At 47.2% G+C, this 19,779-nt stretch overlaps 1 protein-coding gene across 2 annotated transcripts in view; it reads left to right on the top strand.

The window, feature by feature from the left end:
* itga9 (integrin, alpha 9) overlaps positions 1 to 19,779 on the top strand; it is a 499,978-nt gene that overhangs the window by 133,151 nt on the left and 347,048 nt on the right. For both annotated transcript variants that reach the window (XM_070889429.1, XM_070889419.1), the window contains exon 13: positions 14,019 to 14,064. In XM_070889429.1, coding sequence (XP_070745530.1) covers positions 14,019 to 14,064 — 46 coding nt within the window. The remainder of the gene's footprint in view (positions 1 to 14,018; positions 14,065 to 19,779) is intronic.

Here is a 19,779-nt window from a genome sequence, read left to right as displayed (position 1 = left end):
CAGGGCGATTCTGCGGGCAGTTTTCAGGAGAGCGCGTCAGGAGTCTATTCTGGGTTCCTTCTTGTGCGTGCTGTTCATAAATGATTCACACAATCAGCTGATGATATCAACCTGTATGGCTCGGTGACCAGCATAAAGGAGACATGCATTGGAGTCCCTGGCCCCCCCCCCTCCACATCACTTTTACAAAAACCATTCTGCCAGACTCCTGTCAGAATTATGGTGGGACTCCAGCAGAATAGCTAAGTAAATTTAGCCCTCTATATGGTGATATAGAGAGATATAGACAGCTACGATCAAATAGTACAAGGAATATGATTGTTCTTTTACTGCTAGGATCATGAAATTATCATGTGAGGAAAGAAACTGGTGAAGTTAAACAGCTGACTTGTAAACAGAGATAGTCATGGGGAGCTTTAGTTTGTGGACCTTCTTTTTATCCATAACTTTCCTTTAGGCAATTAAAAGTAGAGATGTAGTGGAGTACACATATTTGGAAGGGGAGAGTATGATTGAACATGTGAAATGAAGGATTGGAAAAGACCATCAGGCCCATCGAGATATGGTACAAAAATGTAAACCATTTACCCCTTAACTGTGCCATTTACTGGGAGAGGCACAAAAAGAACCTGAGGCCAATTTAGGAAATTCCCTTGGAAATTCCTCTCCATCCTCCGAAGGTCCAGGACACTTGACAGACCATTACTTATCATCATCCCAGCTAAGGTTGTTCTCCTTGGAGCAGAGAAGCCTAAGAGGAGATTTGATAGGGGTGTTTAAAATCATGAAGGGTTTAGATAGAGAAAATAAAGAGAAACTATTTCCACTGGCAGGACCGTCGATAACCAGAGGGCACAGATTTAAGGTGATTGGCAAACGAACCAGAGATGACATGAGGAAAAACCTGTTTACACAACGAGTGGTTAGGATTTGGAATGCACGGCCTGATATGGTGGTGGATACTGACTCAATAGTTACCATCAAAAGAGAATTGGATAAATACTTGAAGGACAAAAAATTGCAGGGATATGGGGAAAGAACGCGGGAGTGGAACCAATGTTCCCTTTAAGCTGTGTGGCCGTGCAGTGCTCTACAGCTCCCGGACAGCCGGCTCACTGGCTTTTAAATAGGAAAACCACACATGCACAGTATTTTGAATGGACTGCGCACCCCCTTATAGGGGCCATACACAACAGACAAAAATTAATGGGAACAGTGAGTGTGATTAACTGAATTGTGATTAACTGAATTGCTCTTCAAAAGAGCTGGCACAGATATGATGGGTCGAAAGTCCTCCGTCTGCGCTATACTATTCTATGATTCCGTAACTTCTGCACTGGAAATGTCCTCTTCACTCAGGAACTTGTCAAGTTCCTCTTTAGAAGACTGCAAGTTCTGGTAGCCTGTCCCAGAGGGTGATGACTCTCTGGCATCTAATCTGACTCTTTGTTTAAAGGTATTAAATGCAGTCCTCTCGTCTTACCAAGTTGATCCAGCTAAAAATAACCTTTTCAATTGGACTGAATCCAGTTTTTTCATCATTTGAAAAACCTCAATCACGTCCCTTGAATCCTGTTTTTTTTTTAAAGTAAACAGCCCTAACTCTCATACAAAAGCAAAATACTGCGGATGCTGGAATCTGAAATAAAAACAGAGAATGCTGGAAATCTCAGCGGGTCAGGCAGCATCTGTGGAGAGAAAAACAAAGTTAACGTTTCAGAACTGCCGAATGTTCGAAAAGAGCACATTCTTAAGCACTGAAAGGGGGAGGGGAAGAAAGAACAAAAGGGAAGGTCTGTGATAGGGTGGAAGGCAGGAGAGATTAGAGAGACCAAAGGGATGATGGCTGAATTGAAATGGTGATGATGGAAGTTAGAAAAAGGTTAATCTGGATAGAGTGTGAATGGTTTGGTAATGACCAGCTGACCACTGGCACAGCACCTTTTAATGTAGTAAAACGTCCCAAGGCACCTCACAGGAGTGTTGTCAAACAAAATTTGACATCGAGCCACATAAGGACAGATGACCAGAAGCTTGGTCAAACTGGTAGGTTTTAAGGAGCATCTTATAGGGGGAGAAAGAGGTTTAGGGAGGGAATTCTAGAGCTTTGGGCCTAGGCAGTTGAAGGCATGACCACCAAAGGTGGAGCAATTTTTAAAATAGTTCCTGGGATATTGGCATCACTGGCAAGGCCAGCATTTATTGCCCATCCCCCAAGAGAGAGGTGGAGTCGTTAGCTAGGGAAGGGAGTTTGTGATGGGGACCGGAGACAATGGCCTGAATTTTAATAGTTTGGCAGGTTGGGAGTGGGCGGGGTGCGGGGGGGAATCGTAAACTGTTGGGAAACCCTGGAGAACAGGTTTCCTGCAGACCTTGCCGAATTTAACGGCAGGACCTGATTTGCATTGGAAACCTGTTTTCCAACCACAGCCAGATGGATGCAGAGCCTGGCTGGCTGCGGGCGGGTAGGCCTGTGTCACTAGGCCGCAGAAAGGAGGGTTCAAGTGGGGGCCAGGTACTGGTCGGGGGTGCGGCCGGAGGGGCATGTTCGGGGGACCGGGTGAGCATGGTCGGGGGCTGGGGGGGTGGGGGGGTGGTGGTGGGCAGAAGATGATTGTGTGGAGGTTGGAGCAGCATGGGGCAAGGAAGCAAAGGCCATCGTGGGTGGGCTGGAGGAGCATTGCAGGGGAAGCAGAAGATAGCAGGGGGCCATAGGAGTATGGAGGGGGCAGGGTGGGGTGGGGGCAGGGGGCAAGGGGGGGGAGGCCGGGAAGGTAATTGGAGGCCTGTGAGGGGGAAATCGATGGCCTTGGGGGATCAGAAGCCTCGGGGTGGGGGTCTCTGATCACGGAGAGTGGGTCAGGTAGAGATGTTGGGGGAGGGGAATTGCCCCCTTCTTTAAGGCCCGTTACTGCCTCTAATGGAGTGGTAAGGCCTTTTCGCCCGGAGGCAGGTGGCGGGATTGCCTCCGGGTCAGGGGCGGTGAGAACGGGTTTCCGCTGCGCCCCGTGTTACTGTCCCTCCCGGCGCGCCAACCCCTTACCACCCCGCGGGGGAAATTGCCCCACGGGAGCACAGTTGCCTCCGGTCGGTGCTCTAAACAGCTTCACAAGGCAGGAAGCTGCCAGTGGCTGAGCGGTTGTGGCCGCCATTTTGTTTTAATTGTCGGCCCACTCCTGAGTCAGCCCGGCGATGGCAGCCGCTGATTTGGCCGGGCCGCCAACTGGCAGCTCGGCACCCCCTCTCAGGTGGTGGACCGCTGGCCCGGCCGCAGCCCTCTGGGGTGGCCCAGTGTGCTCCACGTCAGCCTCGCAGTGTCCCTCCCGTTTAAGAAAAAAGGAGGGACATTACGACATGTCAACGCGATGGTGATTTCGGTCTTCACAGTGGAAGACACAGAAACCATGCCAAAAATTGCTGGTCACGGGAATGTGGGAAGGGAGGATCTTGAGACAATCACTATCACTCGGGAGGTAGTGCTGGACAGGCTAATGGGACTCAAGGTAGACAAGTCCCCTGGTCCTGATGAAATGCATCCCAGGGTATTAAAAGAGATGGCAGAAGTTATAGCAGATGCATTCGTTATAATCTACCAAAATTCTCTGGACTCTGGGGAGGTACCAGCGGATTGGAAAGCAGCTAATGTAATGCCTCTGTTTAAAAAAGGGGGGCAGACAAAAGGCAGGTAACTATAGGCCGGTTAGTTTAACATCTGTAGTGGGGAAAATGCTTGAAACTATCATTAAGGAAGAAATAGCGGGACATCTAGATAGGAATAGTACAATCAAGCAGACGCAGCATGGATTCATGAAGGGGAAATCATGTTTAACTAATTTACTGGAATTCTTTGAGGATATAACGAGCATGGTGGATAGAGGTGTACCGATGGATGTGGTGTATTTAGATTTCCAAAAGGCATTCGATAAGGTGCCACACAAAAGGTTACTGCAGAAGATAGAGGTACACGGAGTCAGAGGAAATATATTAGCATGGATAGAGAATTGGCTGGCGAACAGAAAGCAGAGAGTTGGGATAAATGGGTCCTTTTCGGATTGGAAATCGGTGGTTAGTGGTGTGCCACAGGGATCGGTGCTGGGACCACAACTGTTTACAATATACATAGATGACCTGGAAGAGGGGACAGAGTGTAGAGTAACAAAATTTGCAGATGACACAAAGATTAGTGGGAAAGTGGGTTGTGTAGAGGACAGAGAGAGGCTGCAAAGAGATTTAGATAGGTTAAGTGAATGGGCTAAGGTTTGGCAGATAGAATACAATGTCGGAAAGTGTGAGGTCATCCACCTTGGGAAAAAAAACAGTAAAAGGGAATATTATTTGAATGGGGAGAAATTACAACATGCTGCGGTGCAGAGGGACCTGGGGGTCCTTGTGCATGAAACTCTTTTTGGAGTTCACCTGCAAAACATAAAACATTAAACGGTGCCACCCGACCTGGGTGACACTCCAGACATTTACAAGGCCCTTTTTTTCCCCCCCCTTTTTTTTTGTGTTTTTCTTTTTTTTCTTTTTTTTTTTGGGCACTAAAATCACAATTTTTCCCCAGTGCCCCCTATAAAAGGGAAGGGGACACTAAAAGCACCGGCAATTAAAACAAATTAACTTTAAAACGTAAAATCAAATTAAAATTTGGTTGCCGGGCGTGATGATGCACTCCAGTCCCTCCGGTGCCCACCTCTCACGGAAGGCCGCGAGCGTACCGGTGGACACCGCGTGCTCCATCTCCAAGGACACCCTGGACCGGATGTAAGAGCGGAAGAGAGGCAGGCAGTCAGGTTGAACGACCCCCTCGACCGCCCGCTGCCTGGACCGGCTGATGGCACCCTTGGCCGTGCCCAGGAGCAGTCCTACGAGGAGGCCTTCGGACCTACCCGCTCCCCTCCGCACAGGGTGCCCAAAGATCAGGAGAGTGGGACTGAAGTGCAGCCAGAATTTCAGGAGCAGCCCCTTCAAATAGTGGAACAGGGGCTGCAACCTTGTGCATTCAATAAAAACATGGAACACGGACTCCTCCAGACCGCAGAAATTGCAGGCGGCCTGGGAGTCCGTGAACCGGCTTAAAAATTTGTTGCACGGCACTGCTCCGTGCACCACCCTCCAGGCCAAGTCCCCGATGAATAGTGGGAGGACCCCTGCGTAGAGTGCCCTCCATCGGGGACCCCCGCCTCCTCCGGACGGCAAGATGGTACGCCATGGCGTGTCCGGACGGCCGGCGAGGATGGCAAAGTTGAGGGTGTGCAGGAGCAGCCCGTACAGGAAACCCCTCCGCGCGGAACTGAAAGGCACGGAGGGGATTTCCCCGAGGCGGCTCAAGTTGTGAGGCGTCCTTGTGCATGAATCCCAAAAAGTTAGTTTGCAGGTGCAGCAAGTAATCAGGAAGGCGAATGGAATGTTGGCCTTCATTGCAAGAGGGATGGAGTACAAAAGCAGGGAGGTCCTGCTGCAACTGTACAGGGTATTGGTGAGGCCGCACCTGGAGTACTGCGTGCAGTTTTGATCACGTTACTTAAGGAAGGATATACTGGCTTTGGAGAGGGTACAGAGATGATTCACTAGGCTGATTCCAGAGATGAGGGGGTTACCTTATGATGATAGATTGAGTAGACTGGGTCTTTACTCATTGGAGTTCAGAAGGATGAGGGGTGATCTTATAGAAACATTTAAAATAATGAAAGGGATAGATAAGATAGAGGCAGAGAGGTTGTTTCCACTGGTCGGGGAGACTAGAACTAGGGGGCACAGCCTCAAAATAAGGGGGAGCCTATTTAAAACCGAGTTGAGAAGGAATTTCTTCTCCCAGAGGGTTGTGAATCTGTGGAATTCTCTGCCCAAGGAAGCAGTTGAAGCTAGCTCATTGAATGTATTCAAGTCACAGATAGATAGATTTTTAACCAATAAGGGAATTAAGGGTTACGGGGAGCGGGCGGGTAAGTGGAGCTGAGTCCACGGCCAGATCAGCCATGATCTTGTTGAATGGCGGAGCAGGCTCGAGGGGCTAGATGGCCTACTCCTGTTCCCAATTCTTATGTTCTTATGTTCTTATGAACACCGCTCCGCTCCCTCGTAAACTTGTGCCAACAGCGCCCAAAGCGCTGGGAGGCGGTGTCAGAGTTAAAGAGCCCAATTTTCCGACTCTTCCCTCTGACTCTCGCCGGGTGATAAATTTCCGGTTAATTCAAAGTGCCCTCCCCAATTTCCTGCTGAGGGCAATTTCAGCCCCTTATATTCAGGAGGTAAGTTTAGATACTTACCTCCTGGATCCAGTAGTCCTCGCCTTCATTAGCTGGTTGGTTTCACGAGGCCTGCAAAACAGGACCAGCTGTTGCACTTAAATTTGAAATGCTGGTTAAATCTGAGGCATGCCTGCCTCATTATAAAATTGGAGCAGGTTGGCTGCCCGCCTCTCCCATCCTGCCTTCGTTAAAACCAGATGTGGGCAGGTTCTGGTCAGGATTCAGGTTTTTAAACACTTTACTTTCCCACCCAACCTCAACCCGCCTGTTTTTGTGGGTTAAAATTCCCCAGTTGCTTCTGTCTTCCCAATTTTTAGTTGGAGGAAATTTCTGCTGATCCTGTTGTACAGCCTCGTCCCTTCCTGCCCCTAGCCAACTGGGACAAATGTCCTCGAAGTTTCCCCCTGCCCCAGCCCTTTCTCTAGTTTCTCTCCTATATCCCCTCATGCCCTCTACAAGCTCATCTTGTCCATGAGACTCACCTACTACTTCCTCAATCCTATTCCTACTAAACTGCTGACCACCCAACTTCCCTTCCTGGCTCCTATGTTAACTGATATTGTTAACGGTTCTCTTTCCTCAGATGTTGTCCCCTTCTCCCTCAAATCTCCCGTCATCAGCTCTCTCCTGAATAAAACAACTCTTGATTCCGCCGACCTTGCAAACTACCACCCCATCTTCCTTTCTTCTCCAAAGTCTTTGAACGTGTTGTCACCTCCCAAATCTGTGCCCATCTTTCCTGGAACTCCATGTTTGAATCCCTCCAATCAGGTTTTTGCCCCTGCCAAAGTACCAAAATGACTCTTATCAAGGTCACAAATGACATCCTTTGTGACTGTGACAAAGGTAAACTATCCCTCCTCTTCCTTCTCGACCTGTCTGCAGCCCTTGACACGGTTGACCATTCCATCCTTCTCCATCGTTGTCCGGCTGAGTGGGACTGCATTCACCTGGTTCCGTTCTTATCTATCCAGTCGTAGCCAGAGAATCATCTGCAATGACTTCTCTTCCCACTTCCGACCATTATCTCTGGTTTCCCCAAAGGATCTATCCCTGGCCCCCTCCTATTTCTCATCTACATGTTGCTCATCTACATGTTTCACCTTGGCGACATCATCCGAAAACACGTCAGTTTCCACATGTACACTGATGATACCCAGCTCTACCTCACTGCCATCTCTCTTGACTCCTCCACTGTCTCTAAATTGTCAGACTGCTTGTCTAACATCCAGTACTGGATGAGCAGAAATTTCTTCCAACTAAATATAGGGAAGACCAAAGCCATTGTTTTCGGTCCACGTCACAAACTCCATTTCCTAGCCACTGACACCATCCCTCTCCCTGGCAACTGCCTGAGGCTGAACCAGACTGTTTGCAATCTTGATCATGGATTGAGCTTCCGACTGCATTTCTGTGCCATAACTAAGATTGTCTATTTCCACCTCTATAACATCGCCTGACTCCGCCCTGTCTCAGCTCATCTACTGCTGAATCCCTCATCCATGTCTTTGTTACGTCTACACTTGACTATTCTAATGCACGCCTGGCTGGCCTCCCACGTTCCACCCTCCGTAAACTTCATGTGATCCAAAACTCGGCTGCTTGTGTCCTAATTCACACCAGGCCCCATTCGCCCATCACCCCTGTGCTCACTGGCCTACATTGGCTCCCAGTTAAGCAGTGCCTTGATTTCAAAATATTCATCCTTTTCAAATCCCTCCATGGCCTCGCCCCTCCCTATCTCTGTAATTTCCTTCAGCCTCACAACTCTGAGATATCTGCGTTCACCAAATTCTGCCCTCTTGAGCATTCCGAATTTTAATTGCTCCAAGGTCCTAAGCTTTGGAATTCCCTCCCTAGACCTTTCCACCTCTCTACCTCCATTTCCTCCTTGAAAACTTACCTCTTTGACCTCATCTGCTTTAATATCTCCTTATGTGGCTCTGTGCCACATTTTGCTTGATAATGCTCCTGTGAAGTGCCTTAGGATGGTTCACTATGGTAAAGACGCTATATAAATGCAAGTAGTTTTTGTTGTTGGATGTCAGATAAGTAGTGTGACAAATCAGAGACATTGGAGGAGCTGAGAGAATTGGTGGTGAGGTAAAGCTGGGTGTCGTCATCGTAAATGTGGAGCCTGATGTGTTTTTGGATGATGTCACCGAGGGGCAGCATATAGATTAGAAATAGGAGTGGTCAAGGATAGATCTTTTGGGGACTCTGGAGGCAAATGTCGGGAGCAAGAAGAGAGCCACTGCAGGTGATTCTCCGGCTACGACTATATAAATAAGAATGGGACCAGATGAGGAGTCTCACCCAGCTGGATGACGGAGGAGAAGCATTGGAGGAGGATGGTGTGGTGAACCATGTCAAAGGCTGCAGACACGTCGAGCAGGATGAGGAGAGAGAGTTTACCACTGCCACAGTCACATAAGATGACATTTGTGGCTTTGTTAAGGGCCGCTTCAGTACTGTAGCAGGGGTAGAAGCCTGATTGGAGGGTTCAAACAATGAGTTGCAGGAATGATGGGCAGCGATTTAGGAGGCAACAACATGTTCAAGGATTTTGGAGACGAAAGGGAGTTTGGCGATTGGACCATAGTATGTTAATAGTCCTATAATCCCTTGCAATCTAATCTTTCCGAATAATGTTCCACATGGCACTTTGTCAAAGGCTTTTTAGGAAATCTAGGTATACAATATCAACAGATTTCATGCTGGGAATCCTTAAAAAAAAACACTGACCTCTAAGTGATCCGAAATCACGTCCTTACACTGTCAATCTGTCGGGCCAATAATTCACTTGGCCCGATTTATTTATCTTCTTAAATAATAGAATCCATTGGAACAGGTCCCGATCTCGATAAGTTATTGAATATATGAGGCACTGGCTCATATACAGCTTCCTCCATTTCCTTTAGCACTCTTGAATAAATGGAATCGGGTCCAGCAGCACGATCAGCTTTAAGTGACATCTTAGCGAGACAATCTCTGTCGTTACTTCTGTCAAAGCATCTCTAACTGAGCACCTATCCTGAACTGCAATCACCATAGTATCATCTTTGGAAGTGAAAGGCTATGCAAAGGTGGAATGATTGTTATACATTCCACATTTTTTTCTCATTTCTTAATACTATTGCCTGAATTTGGTAAAAACGTTTGCATTTTGTTTAACTTCTAAAGGCACAATTATGTTAATGTCTGGGTAACATTCGCCCATCACCCTTGCTGACCTACATTGGCTCCTAGTCAGCCAAACTTGAACTTCAAAAGTATTTTCATCATGTTCAGAGCCTTCCATGGCCTCGCCCCTCCCTACCTCTGTAACCTCCTCCAGCTCTACAGCCCTCCCATTCTCTGTAACTCCTCCAGCTCTACAGGCCTCCCTACCTCTGTAACCTCTTTCAGCTTTACAGACCTCCCTATCTCTGTAACCCCCTCCAGCTTTACAGACCTCCCTATCTCTGTAACCTCCTCCAGCCCTACAACCCTCCCCACCTCTGTAACCTCCTCCAGCCCTACAACCCTCCCTATCTCTGTAACCTCCTCCAGCCCTACAACCCTCCCTATCTCTAACCTCCTCCAGCCCTACAACCCTCCCTATCTCTGTAACCTCCTCCAGCCCTACAACCCTCCCTATCTCTGTAACCTCCTCCAGCCCTACAACCCTCCCTATCTCTGTAACCTCCTCCAGCCCTGCAACCCTCCCTATCTCTGTAACCTCCTCCAGCCCTGCAACTCTCCCTATCTCTGTAATCTCCTCCAGCCTTACAGCCCTCCCTATCTCTGTAACCTCCTCCAGCCCTACAATCCTCCCTATCCCTGTAACCTCCTCCAGCTCTACAGCGCTCCCTATCTCTGTAACCTCCTCCAGCTCTACTGCGCTCCCTATCTCTGTAACCTCCTCCAGCTCTACAACCCTTCCTTTGTAACCTCCTCCAACCTCTCAGAATTCTCCGTTCCTCCAACTCTGGCCCCTTGTGCATCCCCCATTTTCTTTACCCTACAATTGCTGGCCGTGCCTTCAGTTGTAGAGGGCCTAAGCTATGGAATTTGTTCCCTAAACCTCTCCGCCTCTCTACCACTGCTCCTTTAAGAAGCTCCTTAAATCCTGTCTTAATATTTCCTTATGTGGCTTGGTGTGAAATTTTGTCTGAAAATGCTCCTATAAAGTGCCTTATGACCTTTTACTGTGTTTACTGCGCTATGTAAATGCAAGTTGTTGTTGCTTTAATGTTGCACATGGATGGAATAGAAAGTGACAAAATGTCAGACTTTAACAAAGGATAACTCTGAAGCTAGCTTATTACTTTATTGAAAGAAGGAAATACCGATGAGATGATTGAAAAATAACATCGTGAAATCACGACCAGGGCAGTAACACACATGGGCACTGATGTCAAACAGAAATGTACAGCTAGAACAGTATGAAAGGCATAACATTAGATGGATACTTTTATGAGCGCACTCACTCATTTCTTGTGAATGAGTCATTACCAGCAGAATTAAAATTGCCTTTGCCTTTTTCTGCTGTGTCCAAAGGTGTTGGATTTTAGAAGTTGTGAGGATTAGTCCATTCGGTTGGTGGAAGGGGGTGGTGTAAAATCGATGACTACACTATATTGAGTGGGGTGGCGAATCGATGACTGCACTATATTGAGAGAGGAATCTGGGGGAAGAACAGCCTGGAGAAGCTAGGCAGTGGTGTTGTGTACGTAAATAAACAGACTAACTGAAACAGGAGTAATGTAACTTAACTGTCCTTTATAGAAACTCTGAAAATGGTGTCCAAAAACCAGCATGAACCAGCATGTTTACAGCAGTGTGTGAATAGCTCCTGCAGGGTCCTAATGCCGGTCTAGTGAGGGTTCATGTAACAAACAAATAGAGTAAGAACAAGTGGAAGTGGGTGATAATAAGAACCACAACCTCCAACTCAGCACAAACAGCCTTAGAGAAGAGACACTCCTCATAGATGAGGCATTCATAATGAGTGCGAGCGATATATTTCTTGATTTATTTAAATTGTTTACTTTTTAGTTTTGTTGGTTTTAAAAACATAGCAATATTTGATGGCTTTTTTTTAAACCATTTTTAAAATAAAAGTTCCAGTTTTCTCAAATGGCCTATCTGCCATGCTGCGTTTAGTCTATTTGTAGTGCATGTTTTATGCAAGTGCATAATTAACTTCTTGTGGTGAACTATCGTATATTTTACATACATATCCCCCCTCGCCTACTGATGAGCACAACCTGAAATATAAGAATCTCACAGGTTATAGCATATTAAGGACACTCTCTTGTTGCATGTTGCTGATTATTTTGGGCCCTTGCTTTCCAATTGGTATATTAGCTTTTTTGCTGTCATAGCTAAGAGTGTGCTTGTTGGTTGCTCGTAATACACACTCAACTGTCCAGCATTTTGTGTGTCATGAATGCTCTCACTTTTAGAGTTAATATTTTACTAATATGAGTATAGTACTCTCTTTGTATTTGAAGCTGGTTCCCCCTTCATTTTACAGCCGTACAGTCAGATGTACAAGCAATGTACAAGCATTTTGAGTAGACGTTTTGGTAAATCCTTGTGCATTAGACTGGTTTTGCGAATTGTACCTCTGTAATTAAAAGCCATCAAAACATGCATGTGAATGAAAATACTACGCATTTGTTACTCTAGTAGTATATGCACATAAATAACAAGCTTGGTTGGCCAGACTATATTGGCTCTTTGAAATCTCAGTCATACTAATCTGTATGGGGAAAGCCACGAACTACACGGGTTCTGAACTCATTCTAATTACCTTGTTTAATGAGGAAATGTTGAGAATAAGCTGTAAAGAATAAGTTGTATAGAATTCTGACAGGTTTAGACAGGTTAGATGCAGGAAGAATGTTCCCAATGTTGGGGAAGTCCAGAACCAGGGGTGACAGTCTAAGGATAAGGGGTAAGCCATTTAGGACCGAGATGAGGAGAAACTTCTTCACCCAGAGAGTGGTGAACCTGTGGAATTCTCTACCACAGAAAGTTGTTGAGGCCAATTCACTAAATATATTCAAAAAGGAGTTAGATGTAGTCCTTACTACTCGGGGGATCAAGGGGTATGGCGAGAAAGCAAGGATGGGGTACTGAAGTTGCATGTTCAGCCATGAACTCATTGAATGGCGGTGCAGGCTCGAAGGGCCGAATGGCCTACTCCTGCACCTATTTTCTATGTTTCTATGTTTCTATATTGAAGTACAATGAACATTGAGGTCAGACAGAAATAAATACCACAACATTATGCAACTTGATGGTCTAATTCTGCAATTATACACAATTGTAGAGGTAACAATTCCACTGCCCCCATTCCTGGCACATGCCTGGATTGCTGATTGGGAAACTGTGCACTCCCAGACTGTGATTTTGTATGCATTAACTTTAATGGCTGCAAAATCATGGGCTGATGGGTACAGTGTCTCAGGCTTGAGGTGTGTAGCTCACTTGATTTGTGCCCCAGCGTATGCCAGGAGAAGGTGAACCAAAACTTTTGGCTTTAAATCATTGGACCTCCTCGATTATATTGTAGCCTAAGAACGTACTCATTATTTGAGTCATTTGTTTGCCTAGGGAGGAAATATGATGAAGTCGCGCTTTCGGTGTCGAGCTTCCCGAAGCCCATCAGGTTGTGAGGCTCTGTCAGGGAGTGTGATACCCTTTATGTGTATACTTTATTATCACTCCCTTGTATAATGATCCACTGAATTTTCAGTGGTGTTTTGCTAAGACATTTACCATTTTTGCATCATTTACTCAGTCTGCCTGAAATGCTCAGTACTTCAACATTAGTATGTCTTTCACATTTGATCCCTTCCTCTCTTTCAGGCATCTCTGAATTGCACACAATTCCCTGATCAGGTGGATGTCATCATCACTAGCCACTAGTATGTAGACAAAAACAATGTGGATTGGCCTGGCCCTTGATTGTCATCTACCTCACCCATGAGTAATGCCCCGCTGCTCATCACCACCCACTTATGTCAGGATCAAACCAGGACACCTCTCTATGGAGAATCCTAGACACAAACTCCCATCTTACCATTGAACAATGCAGCGTGTTCGTGTATCAATATCATAGGAACACGAGTAGGCTTTTCAGACCCTCGAGCCTGTTCTGTCAATCAATTCGATCATGGCTGCTTTGTACCTCAATTCCATCTTTGCTCCCTATCCCTTGATACCCTAACCTAACAAAAATATATCAATCTTAGTCTTGAAAAGTTAAATTATCGCAGCATCCACAGCCTTTTGAGGAAGAGAGTTCCAGATTTCTATTGCCCTTTGTGTGAAAAAGTGCTTCCTGATTTCACTCATAAATGAGCTAGCTTATTCTGGATTCTTCCACCAGATAAAATAGCTTCTCTATATCTAGCCTATCAAAACCTTTTGTCATTTTAAAGACACCAGTTAGATCACCCGTCAATACAAGCCAGCATTTTGCAACCTGTCCTTATAATGTAATCCTTTACACACAGTATCATTCTGGTGAGTCTGCATTGTAACACTTCTAAAGCTAATATACATTGCCTGGGACCTGGTGTCCAAAACTGAACACAATAGTCCAGATGGAGTCTGATCAAGGTATCCTTTAAGAAAAATGCATAAAAAATTCTCCAAGTGTTTATAGTTCCATAGTGGTTCAGTGAAAAATACTGCGTAACTGGCAAAATGGAAAACATTTTCACGAGGTAAAACAATACTGGGTTGGTAAATTATCTCTTTTCCCTCCAGATGTAACCATTGGCGCCTTCATGTCCGACAGTGTGGTCCTACTGAGGTAAGAACTGTTTGTTTCTTACTGTTGTCTGATGTCTCTTTGAATCAGTATTGTATAGACATGTGTGCATAAACTCTGTCAGATTGGACTTTGGTTGTCAAGTTATGTTTTAAAATTAGCTTCTTACAAGAAGAAAAAACATTGAAAATGTTGAAAATCTGAAACAAAAATGGACAATGCTGGAAATATGCAGCAGGTCTATCAGCCTCCGTAAAGGAAAAAGACAATTTATTGTTTCAGGTGTAGACTCTTCATCAGAATAGTTCCCATGAAAGAGTACAGCCAAAACTTTCTTTTTTCCTTACAGACCTGCTGTGTATTTCAAGCATTTTCTCTCATTAGACACTTTCTTCTTGGTGGGATTTTCTGTGCATAAAATGCTGCATTTACCCCTATTCAAACAGTAACTGCACAATGTAGTTCATTGTATGTGCAACAGGATGTTTCTGAGAGACATGTGAAGGAGCCATAAAAGTATATGTTCTCTCCTATCTATCTACCTCTCTTTCTGAATCTCTGTCTTGTGTATGTGTGTCTCTCTTTCTGCCACTCTTTCTTTCTATCTGCCTGCGTCTATCTGTCTTTCTCGCTGATTCTCTGATGTCTCTCACTCTCTCTCTCTTTATTGCTGCCTGTCTCTCTCTCCCATTCTATATTTCTGGACCATACCAATGCAGCATGTGACCCTTACGCCTAAAGGGATCAAGGTGTATGGAGAGAAAGCGGGAATGGGGTACTGAAGTTGCATGATCAGCCATGATCATATTGAATGGTGATGCAGGCTCGAAGGGCTGAATGGCCTACTCCTGCACCTATTTTCTATGGGCCCAGGTTTGCCCCCAGGGTTAGAACGGCACATCTCCGTGTGGTGCGCCGACTTTTTAGAACAGAAACGGTGCCTATCATTTACCTTGGTATTCTCCCCTCGTCCGGTCGATGCAGGCCCTTGGTGCAGCGCAGCAGAATGCGTGGAGGGCGGAGCCAGGTCCCAGCGCCGGGACCTCTGCACTAGCGCGCATGAGCAGTAGCTCCTCACCCCCGAGGCTGGGTGGGAGGGGCCCGAAGCACGCCGCCCCTAGCCCTGGCCAAATGGGCTCACCGGGGCGGCGAAGATCGACTCGAAGGAGAAGCGAAATGGAATAAAAGAGAAAGAAAAGAAATGGAGAAGGGTCCCCTCTCCCTCCCCCTTCCGCCCCATCCCCCTCCCCTCCCTCCCTCCCTCCCCCCTCCCCCTCCCCCTCCCCCTCCCCTCCCCCTCCCCTCCCCCTCTCCCTCCTCCCCCTCCCCCTCCCCTACCCCCTACCCTTCCCCCTCCCCTCCCTCCCTCTCTCCTCTCCCTCCTCCTCTCCCTTCTCCTCTCCCTTCTCCTCTCCCCTCTCCCCCTCCTCTCCCCTCCCCCTCTCCCTCCTCCCCCTCCCCTTCCCCCTCCCTCTCCTCTCCCTTCTCCTCTCCCCCTCCTCTCACCTCCCCCCCTCCCCCTCCCCCTCCCCTTCTCCCTCCTCCTCTCCCTCATCCTCTCCCTTCTCCTCTCCCCCTCCTCTCCCCTCCCCTCTCCCCCCCTCCTTTCCCCTCCCCCCCTCCTTTTCCCTCCCCCCTCCTCTCCATCCCCCTCCCTCCCCCCTCCTCTCCATCCCCCTCACCTCTCCCTTCCTCTCCCCCTCCTCTCCCTTCCTCCCTCCCCCTCCCTTCACATCCTCGGTGGGGCCCACCTGCCCGGCATCTTGCTGGGGGCGGGCCTCGCCCGAAGTCTTCGGCCCGGCTTCCTCTCGTCGGCGGGACCCCTTCAGCCTCCCCCCCCCTCTCCTTTCCCCCCCCCCTCTCTCCTTGAACTATTTTTCTTTTTGTGTCAGCATTCTCCATAGAATGTAGAGTTATTATGACATAAAAAGAAATGGTTAATTTATAAGGAACAAGCATGAGCAGTTTTGTGAGTTTTCAAGAAAAGCCTATTGAAATTTCCATTCTGAATCCATCAAAATAGATGCAGTTGCCACATCCATGCAACTGTAGAACAGTACAGCTAAAACAGAAATCAATATCAGTTATTTATACTGAGGTCAGGAATCTTTGTGAATCCTCACCCTGATGTCCTTTTAGAAAACCCACATCTTTTTTTAATACAGCCTATCTAAATAAGGTTCATCCTTTGATGATTGTATCATTCAATGCTGATCCTGAAGGTAAGAGTGTATACTCTCCTTTGTGTAAAGTTAAATAAAAATTATTTAGGTGTACACCTTGGCTCAATTGATAGCAGTCCTGCTGAGCCAGAGAGTTGTGGGTTCAAGCCCTGTTCCAGGGCTTGAGCACATAATCCAGGCTGACACTAGTGTAGTACTGAGGGAGTTGGTACTGTCTTTCAGATGAGATGTTAAACCAAGGCCCTGTCTGCCCTCTCAGGTGGATATAAAATATCCCAAGTCACAATTGAAAGAAGAGCAAGAGAGTACACCTGGTGTGCTGACTAATGTTTATCTCTCAAACAGCATCACGAAAACAGGCCATTCACCTTACTGGTGTTTTAAGGACCTTATTGTGTGCAGATTAGCTGCTTTGTTTAAATTATGAAAAGGACTGCATTTCAAAAGGAATTAATTGGCTGGGGGTGCTGTGAGGACATAAAGGTTCATTATAAATGCAAATTCTTTCTTTTCTTTCATCGAAGATTTGTTATAAACCAATGAGGAGAATATACACTCAGGTCAAAATTGTAATTTTCAACAATTCATTAAGTCACTGTTGAGGGCAGCCAGGTCCCCAGTTTTTCCAGAAGTACATTGTGTGCCATTGTTACCCCAAAGGGATTTGTCCATTTGAATTTTGGGGCTATATTCAGGCTGCCTTTAGAAAACTAACCATGTTGCGATAGAATACTGTATGGGGACAGTCATTGGGTTGGGTGTAATATATTAGAATGGAGAGCGGATTGATTAAAGGACAGAAAACTGAGAGTAGAAATAAATGGGTCATTTTCAGGTGGACAGGCAGTTACTAGTGGGGTACCACAAGGATCAGTGCTTGGGCCTCAGCTATTTACAATCTATATAATGACTCAGATGAAGGGACTGAGTGTAATGTATCCAAATTTGTTGACGATACAAAGCCAGGTGGAAAAGTAAGCTGTGAGGAGGACACTAGGGCCGTGAAATTCGACACAACGCCGGCTGTTATGGCCGGTTTGAAGCAAGAAATGGCGGCTGTCTCGTTTCTGCCTACTTCCGGCGCGACGACTGCTGGTCGCGATCTTGCGGGCACCGGCACTATTCAGAGTAGGCAGATTGTGACATCAGTCAGGGTGTAATGCTGATTTGACACACGACCTCCCATTTTGGAATTCGCCATTCCAATCAAGGGCCTCTCCTAAACATGAACATGGGTTCAGCTGCACGAGGCCCCCACCTGTGCTATTTAAAGGGATACATCCAATTTGCAGGTAAGTTGATTTTTTTCTCTCGTACTGGCTCTTGTAGAGTTTATATTGACACTGGTTTGCTGGATTCATTTATAAACTTGTTGAAGTGAGTGCTGCTGGACATTAGGAAGGCATTGGTTCCAATTGAAAGACCTTTGAGTACACCACTTGCTCCCAGTCATGGGGGTTCTAGTTGCCATTACACAGGTTGATTGAAGGTTTAATAAATAGATTAAGAGTTGATTAAAAGTTGATTTAAAAAAAAAGTCTAAAATGTAAATCAAGTTTACATCAATCCTGGCCAAGAATGGGGAAACACTCATCAAGGACACCGAGGCTTTCAGGACCTGCTGGAAGGAGCACTTTGAAGATCTCCTCAATCGAGACTCTGCCTTTGAGTCAAGTGTTCTCAACTCCATCCCGCAGCATGCTACCCGCCATCACCTCAGTGAAACCCCAACGTTGCATGAAGTAGGCAAAGCCATAAAACAGCTCAAGAATAACAAGTCTACGGGTGCGGATGGAATTCTTGCTGAGGTGCTGAAGTATGGCGGAGAGGCGCTGTTGGCGCGGATACATGACCTCCTCTCTCTTATTTGGAGGGAGGAGAGCGTGTCGGGAGATCTCAGAGATGCAGTGATCGTGACCATCTTTAAAAAGGGGGCCAAATCCGACTGCGGCAACTACAGGGGAATCTCCCTGCTATCAGCCACTGAGAAGGTTGTCGCTACAGTTCTCTTCAACTGTCTTCTCCCTGTGGCCAAGGAGCTCCTCCCGGAATCACAGTGCGGATTTTGTCCCCCACAGGGCACAGCGGACATGATATTTTCAGCGTGACAGCTGCAGGAAAAATGCAGGGAGCAGCGCTAGCCCTTATACATGGCCTTTTTCGATCTTACAAAGGCCTTTGCCACTGTCAACCGTGAGGGCTTATGGAGCGTCCTCCTCCTTTTGGATGCCCCGAAAAGTTTGTCAACATCCTTCGCCTGCTTCACGATGACATGCAGGCCGTGATCCTTACCAGTGGATCCATTACGGACCCAATCCACGTCTGGGGTCAAACAGGGCTGTGTCATCGCCCCATCCCTCTTCTCAATCTACCTCGCTGCCATGCTCCACCTCACAGTCAACAAACTCCCTGCTGGAGTGGAACTAGACTACAGAACTAGTGGGAAGCTGTTTAACCTATGTCGCCTCCAGGCCAGGTCCAAGATCCGCCCAACCTCTGTCGTTGAGCTACAGTAAGCGGACGACGCCTGTGTCTGCGCACATTCTGAGGCTGAACTCCAGGATATAGTCGATGTATTCACTGAGGCATATGAAAGCATGGGTCTTATGCTTAACATCCATAAGACAAAGGTCCTCCATCATAAGAACATAAGAATTAGGAACAGGAGTAGGCCATCTAGCCCCTCGAGCCTGCTCCGCCATTCAACAAGATCATGGCTGATCTGGCCGTGGACTCAGCTCCACTTACCCGCCCGTTCCCCATAACCCTTAATTCCCTTATTGGTTAAAAATCTATCTATCTGTGATTTGAATACATTCAATGAGCTAGCCTCAACACTACCTGTCCTCGTCGCACAGCACTGCCCCCCAGTCATCAAGATTCACTGCGCGGCCCTCGACAACGTGGACCACTTCCCATACCTCGGGAGCCTCTTATCAACAAAGGCAGACATTGATGCGGAGATTCAACATTGCCTCCAGTGCAGCCTTCGGCCTCCTGAGAAAAAGAGTGTGCGAAGACCAGACCTCAAATCTACCACCAAGCTCATGGTCACGCCCTCCTATATGGATCAGAGGCATGGACGATGTACAGAAGACACCTCAAGCCGCTGGAGATATATCACCAATGATGTCTCCGCAAGATCCTGCAAATCCCCTGGGAGGACAGGCGCACCAACATCAGTGCCCTTGCCCAGGCTAATATCCCCAGCACTGAAGCACTCGATCAGCTTCGCTGGGCAGACCACATAGTTCACATGCCAGACACGAGACTCCCTAAGCAATTGCTCTATGTGGAACTCCTTCACGACAAATGAGCCAAAGGTGGGCAGCGGAAACGTTACAAGGACACCCTCAAAGCCTCCCTGGTAAAGTGCGACATCACCACTGACACCTGGGAGTCCCTGGCTGAAGACTGCCCTAGGTGGAGAAAGTGCATCCGGGAGGGCGTTGAGCTCTTCGAATCTCAACGCCACGAGCGTGAAGAGGTCAAGCGCAGGCAGCGGAAGGAGCGTGCGGCAAATCAGTCCCACCCCCCTTCCCCCGACGAATGTCTGTCCTACCTGTGACAGGGT

This window comes from Pristiophorus japonicus, chromosome 1, assembly GCF_044704955.1.
Source record: "Pristiophorus japonicus isolate sPriJap1 chromosome 1, sPriJap1.hap1, whole genome shotgun sequence".
NCBI lineage: Eukaryota > Metazoa > Chordata > Chondrichthyes > Pristiophoridae > Pristiophorus > Pristiophorus japonicus.
Note: the sequence above shows the minus strand (reverse complement) of the source record. Positions and strands in the feature narration are given on the sequence as shown.